General features: G+C 41.3%; 1 protein-coding gene across 1 annotated transcript; it reads right to left on the bottom strand.

Annotated features, from left to right (window-relative positions):
• Positions 1-2,774: 2,774 nt before the first annotated feature.
• On the bottom strand, positions 2,775-3,272 carry LOC138053094 (neurofilament heavy polypeptide-like). Its single transcript, XM_068899780.1, has one exon. The coding sequence runs from the start codon at positions 3,270-3,272 to the stop codon at positions 2,775-2,777; it is 498 nt and encodes a 165-aa protein (XP_068755881.1).
• Positions 3,273-7,184: the final 3,912 nt, after the last annotated feature.

Below are 7,184 nucleotides of genomic sequence, written 5' to 3'. Positions count from 1 at the left end.
AGGGTAGATGAGGGTAAACGTGGTTTACTTAGGGTAGATGTGGGTAAACGTGGTTAACTTAGGGTAGATGTGGGTAAACGTGGTTTACTTAGGGTAGATGTGGGTGAGCAAACATGGTTCACGTAGGGTAAATGTGAGTAAACGTGCTTAACTTAGGGTATACAAAAATTTAGCTTTAATAACGGAGTTGATAATGTAAATTGGCCACCGTACAGAGATTCTAAAAGCTGACGTTTCGAGCGTTAGCCCTTCGTCACAGGATTCGCTCTGACGAAGGGTTAACGCTCGAAACGTCAGCTTTTAGAATCTCTGTACGGTGGGCCAATTTACATTATCAACTCCGTTGATAAAACCAAATTTTTGTATACTACTTCCCCACCGACGCAGCACCACAGTTTCTTTAGAAACTAGCCCCTTCATTAACTTAGGGTAGATGTGGCCGAACGTGGTTAACTTAGGGTAAATGTGGGTAAATGTGGTTAACTTAGGGTAGATGTGGGTAAACGTGGTTCACTTAGGGTAGATGAGGGTATACGTTGTACAAGGAGGTTAGCTTTTGATAGATGAGGGTAAATGTTGTTAACTTAGGGTAGATGTGGGTAAACGTGGTTAATTTAGGGTAGATGAGGGTAAACGTTGTAGAACGAGGTTAGCTTGGGGTAGATGTGGGTAAACGAGGTTAACTTAGGTTAGATGAACGTTTACGTGGTAGAACGAGGTTCACTTGGGGCATATGAGGGTTAACCCATCTCTTAGGGTAAATGTGGGTAAACGTGGTTAACTTAGGGTAGATGAGGGTAATTTTGCATTTTCAAAATAAAATTTTGTATCTTACAAGTAACGAAGACTCCTGAATGCTCCTGGTCTGAAGATTTGTTATTTGACCCATCATTTGGATCCTTTAATTCAATCTGCCCTTATTTAATAGTAGCGGAAACACTTCTTTTACTTTTTTTTATCCAGTTACAACAATTCTGCTTGAAGCCTTGTTATCTTTAGTTTCTCGTAGTTATTTATGTTTTCCACTTATCTTACCTACCCTTCACCCCCCTATCTTCGCGTTACTTTCGTACTACAGTACAGATACTACTTATACTACAGATACTACAGCTACTACAGTCATCAGAGATACTACAGCTACTACAGATACTTCGGAAACTACGCCTACTACACATACTACAGATACCACAGCAACTAGAGCAACTACAGATACTACAGCTACTACAGCAACTACAGATAGTATGCCTACTACAGCTACTACAGCAACTGCAGATCCCACAGGTACTACACATACTACAGCTACTACAGCTACTACAACAACTTCAGTTACTACAGCAACTACAGCTAAGACAGCAACTACATGTACTACAGCTACTACAGCTACTACAGGTACTGCAGGGTCATAGGTAGTGTATGGGTGTAACTGGGGACATAATAGTTAGGTCTTACACCAAGTACTACCCCTTCTTTGCCCAACTCTGCGGAACGCTGTAATAAAAGTCGTGTTCTATTGGGATCAACCGTTTCAGCCGCAACCGGTTTAGGTTGAAGCGGTTGAGGTTCCCAATACAACACTTTTCCAACCATTTTCGGTTGGAACGCGGTAACTCCTGGTAATAGTTATTACCGGACTTCCCGCCATGGAAGTAGTCAGAGTCCGCGTTGACTGAAGGGAAAGCGTGGGGACGATACGTTATGTATGGGGACAAAAAGAGGTAGGTACGTTATGTATTGGGACATGTATTGTACCGTAGACATTATACGGGGACTTTCACCTCATATACACTCCATTTTGGTTCCCCGGTAGGAGGGGAATTCGCTGGAAGTCACGGTCTTCGCATCCCCTACCGGGGGAATTAAGCGGGGCAGTCACTCCTTGGTCAGCAGTCTTCATTTTCGCGCCTCATAGTAATTTTGCATACATTACTGTTGCTTTCTTGACAAACTCGATCGTGGATTCTGGTTAATTTTTTCATATTTTGCAAAGCGTATTAGCCACTACTCTAAATAATTGTCAGTATTTGGCTTCACTGTCTTGCAAATATTCTTTATTCGTTATTGTGGAACGTATATCTGGACAGGACTCATTTTCTCCTTTGATTTTATGATGACTGATCGACGATTAGCGCACGTGAATTGTGTTAGGGTTCTGCACCCTTTGATCAGTCGAATCAATTAACTTTTATAGTGAGGCGGATCACATTGTATGCAATAATCAAAATGAATTAGCTGAATCAGTTGAAACAATTTCAATTCCTGCTATTATTTGTGCGATTGACACTACTGTGATAGTTGCTCGTTGTGTTTCATTGTCAATTTATCCAGAAGTATCAATGAAACTGCTTCAATAAAGATATTTTGACATACTCATTGTGCATTGAGGGGCCTTTGCAAGTTATTTGCTGGCCGTTGGAAGATCAAGCTGTTTATTTCAGGGTTGCCAACAGCGTCTTTTAACCAGTGTGTTACGCTTGGCAATGCTAAGTTGTTTTACAAAGGGAGTACCATGTGTTGAACAGTAGGGGCGGGGGAATGCACCACTCACTTTTGAATGAACGCTCCGCTTAAGCCCGAATTGGGGGGGGGGGGGGTTGCGGGGGTTTTAAATGACTGGTGCATTACTTATCCTGCTTAGCTTACTTAGACGCTTGGGCTACTTGAAGCGCTTGGATTCCTTGGTTTGCTTGAGGTGCTTAGGTTGCCTGAAGTGCTTGGGTTGCTGGAGGTGCTTAGGTTTCTTAAGGTGCTTTGCTTGCTTGAGGTGCTTAGGTTTCTTAAGGTGATTTGCTTGCTTGAGGTGCTTTGCTTGCTTGAGGTGCTTCGCTTGCTTGGGGTGCTTTGCTTGCTTGAGATGCTTTGCTTGCTTGAGGTGCTTTGCTTGCTTCGGGTGCTTTGCTTTCTTGAGGTGCTTTGCTTGCTTTCCATGCTTTGATTGCTTGGGATATTTTGCTTGCTTGAGGTGCTTTGCTTGCTTCGGGTGCTTTGCTTGCTTTCCATGCTTTGATTGCTTGTGGTGCTTTGATTGCTTGGGATATTTTGCTTGCTTGAGGTGCTTTGCTTGCTTTGGGTGCTTTGCTTGCTTCGAGTGCTTTGCTTGCTTGAGGTGCTTTGCTTGCTTGGAGTTCTTTGCTTGCTTGGTGTGCTTTGCTTTCTTCGGGTGCTTTGCTTGCTCCGGGTGCTTTGCTTACTTGGGGTGCTTTGATTGCTTGAGGAGCCGGCTTTGCTTGCTTGAGGTGCTTCGGGTTGAAGCTCGCAAATGCTACTTTCAGCATTCTCGGCGCACCGTTACACAATCTAAATGGGTAATACCCATATAATCTAAATTTAGAACAGTGGGTGCAAGCCACCCACAGATCTCAGATGATCATCCGAGTCATCCAACCATGCATGCACCGTATTTAGGTCTAAGCACCCATTTTGAATAGTGCTGATAAACTGTGTTTTAAGTCTAAACGACCATTCTAAGTAAGCACTCATCTTAAAAATCGATTAGCTTTCAATATTGGTAATTGGTCTCTATTTAAATATTACAAAACTTCGCCTTCACTCAGCAGCGTGCTTCGATGGTGTGATGATTATCGATGATTCCTTACGCGTGGCTAACGGACTAGGTTCAACCTTTTTGTCATCCATGTCCGTCGATCATCTTAAACAAAAAATTCCTTTTTTCCCTTTTTTTTCCTGACTAGAAAATTTCTAAGTATAGGGTAAACTTCATGTAATTGAAGTGAAAGAGGAAACGCATATTTAATGAGTTGCTTGGATGACTCGGATGATCATCTAAGAGGGCTTGCACTCACTGATCTAAATTTAGATTATTTGGGTATTACCCATTTAGATTGTGTAACACGGGTGCTCAGCGAGATATCAACAAAAAAAACGTGGATCAACCGTAAAAACCGTTTTAAAATTTTTATTTTTTGCTTGAAATTGGGGAAGCCCCCTCCCCGGCTCTGCCGTGCCTGACAGTTCCATCGATGAAACTATTTTAATATTCTTCCAGAGAGTATTTGAACATAGCGCCAAGACTTGTAAGCCACCAGCTTGGTAGAAAATAGATAGAGGTAGTTCAACATCTCAAAAAAGGAAGCAGGACCAGACAGAACATGACACAAGGAAGGGTTACGTTTTTACAAACGCTGGCCGTGAAGCATTACATTCAGTCAACAGACTTAACTGATTAGAGCGTGTCGCAAGGGACAGAGAAAAACTCTGACCAGGGTGGGAAATGAACACCATGGTCAGAGTTTTCTCTGTCCTTGTGTGGGCCCATTTCTATTAGTAGGGCTAACGCTCGCATGGTTCATATGGGGTAGAAAACAAACACTTCACATTACACTCTAATCAGTTAAGAACATGACACAGACCACCTTCCATGCTCAGCATTCCTCAGTGTAAGTTAATGAAGTATGCGTCGCTAGTAACGTCATTAAACACGTCGCAATGCAGGTGAGACATGCAAAATTTACAATCGGCAATGAGCCTGAAGGACAAGTAAACAGAACAGATTGTAACACACAGAACTGAAAAGTGGAGGGTATCAGTAAAAAGAAAGTTATAGGTGCGAAGACCATTTGATGACTTTACCAAGGCTTTCAGTTTTACACTGCGTCGCAGCCTAACATTGTTACAAAAGCTGATGAAACTATATGTAGAAATAAAAGGAGACATGTAGCTGTGGTTAAGGCATTATCCTACACAACAAAGCTTGGCAGTTTCTCAGGGTCAAAAGAAGCGATTTAGACACAAAGGTTACGTCGCACGGCGTGCAAGCGCAAGGGTCACTGAGTTCTTGGACCTAAAATACTTTCGCCCTTTTCAAACGACCTTCCAAAGGGAGTCAGCTCTGCAGAATCTTATCATGAAACGGCAACCATGATTTACTGGTGCCATTCAAGCGCTTTGCCTGGAGTACAAGAAGACAACAATAAAGGGCATGGTCAAATCACTCAGCGAAGATAGCGAAATCCTTTACGCCTAAACTACGTTTTCTTGGACGTATAAGTATCCTCCCCCAGAAGCAACAGGAGAACTACCTCTATACAAAGGTTATGTTGTCATCGATTTCGTACTGTTTTGCGGTTTGCGGATCTTGCAACAAGACAAAACTCAGCAACTTAGAAAAATTACTTGCAAGAGGTATACGCATTGCATATAGCTTAATCACAAAGGAGGCTAGTGCCTCAGCGGATATCTTAAACCGTTCACTAAGGGATAGTTTGGAACAATGTACAAGGCAAGATTGACAGAGTTCGTTCAAAGGTACAAATGGTTACACCGTCACCAAATTAAAGGACTCGGTATTTGCACAAAAAAACTTAGGCCGCGAAAGTGGAAGAAGTGGATATTTCAAGTAATACTTCCAAGACCAGGGACAAATTTTACTGGGAGCTCTTATAGATACAGAAGATCTATAGTCTGGAACACCCCATCCAAGGTAGCTCTGAATCCGCTCCACAGAATTTTTTTAAACTTTGCGGAGAATTTTATCTTCGCCTGCTGATCACTTTTGTGCAATAAAAAATTGGGGTCACCGTAATCGTTTTTCAGATATGAGCAACTAAAGCCAAAATATAGGGCAATTTTGCAAGGCTTTCCTGTTGCCATGTTAACTTACTACGTCAATAAAATGCCTGCATCTTGTTCAGTAATAATTGATGTTTCACAAGGTACCACAACATTGCTGTTATGTGATAAAGTGTTGTAATGTCAATCCTTCACATAACAAGGTCTCTTAAAAGTGTTGAAACTGGTTTGAACCACCATAAACACTCCTGGAGAAAATGATTTATTGCTTGAAGGTCCACCTGCTTCCAATGTCGTTGCAGCGAGTAGGCTCTGGTAGGTGTCATAGAACTTTAAATGCCACCGCTAAAATCATTATAATTTCACATAATAATAATATTTATATAATAATAATATAATAATAATATATTATTTTATGTTATATTATATAATATGTAAAATATAATAATATACAAATTATAATTTCACATAATAATAATAATAATAATAATAATGATATTGATAATGATAATGATAATGATAATGATAATGATAATAATAATAATAATGCATCATCAAGAGAGACATGCGTGCTAACCGTAAAGCTGAGTTGGGGCGATATATAGGTGGTCTCGATTTGTCAGTTCTTCTCCCATCTGAGAACTCTTGCGATCAACTCGAAGGGGTTTTCCGTGAGGCGATAACGACAGGTCTTGACATCATAATGCCGCTTGGATTCGAGCGTACCAAAACCAAGGATGTTCCCTGGATGACACCTGAATTGATATCTCTGATTATGAAGAGGCAGAGAGCCTTCCACCATCAGGGTGCGGATTCTATCCAATTCAAGTTTTACAGAAACGCAGTAAATCGCACTAGGAAGCACTGTAAAGCCCAGTTTTATGAGTCTAAAGTTCAACATCTGAAACGTGACGATCGCAAGAGATGGTGGGGCGAAGTTAAGCGGTTGTATGGCATTAATCACAGGAAAAAATAACAGATTCCCATTTTTGGATATTTTAGGGTATTTTGAAGAATACCAATAAAAATCCCAAATTTGGCAAAGTGAGTCAATTCCCAACCAGGGAATTCCCAACCAAGTTCCCTGATTGGGACTTGTCTCACTATTCCAAATTTGGGATTTTTGTTGGTATTCTTTAAATACCCTAAAATAGCCAAAAATGGGAATCTGTTATTTTTTCCTGTGAATTCGAGCTCTGATGACTTAACGCCATCATATCAACATCGAAGAACTGAACAATCTTCCCCTGATTGGGGAACAGTAGTGTCGGTCACGTGATGGACATACGGGATATTAGAAGAGCGGGAGAGTGCTGTTATGCGGCTTGAATGCTGTTGTGATTTATTGTTAAGCACAGAAAACAACGTTGGCGACGAGAACGGGATTGTCGTTAGTGTAATAACGGCATGGCGACACCAAGTTACGAGTTTGGAGGACTATTGCCCTTCGATTGCAAAGGTGGTATTACATCGGTAGCGTCTCGTTGGAAGAAATTGGGAAAAGCGTTCGAATATCATATCCTCGCAAAAGGAATTACAAACAGTAACCGAAAAAAGGGTTTTCTTTTACATTGTGCTGGAATTGAAGTACAGGAATTGTTCGAAACCTTGCAAGATCCAGGAGCGACAGGAGGAGAAAATGATCGCGCTGACGAATA

Source organism: Montipora capricornis, chromosome 6, assembly GCF_036669925.1.
Source record: "Montipora capricornis isolate CH-2021 chromosome 6, ASM3666992v2, whole genome shotgun sequence".
Classification (NCBI taxonomy): domain Eukaryota; kingdom Metazoa; phylum Cnidaria; class Anthozoa; order Scleractinia; family Acroporidae; genus Montipora; species Montipora capricornis.
Note: the sequence above shows the minus strand (reverse complement) of the source record. Positions and strands in the feature narration are given on the sequence as shown.

Excerpts from the sequence above, each read along its gene's own strand:
- LOC138053094 (XM_068899780.1), bottom strand. The coding sequence starts at position 3,272 with ATGCTGAAAGTAGCATTTGCGAGCTTCAACCCGAAGCACCTCAAGCAA.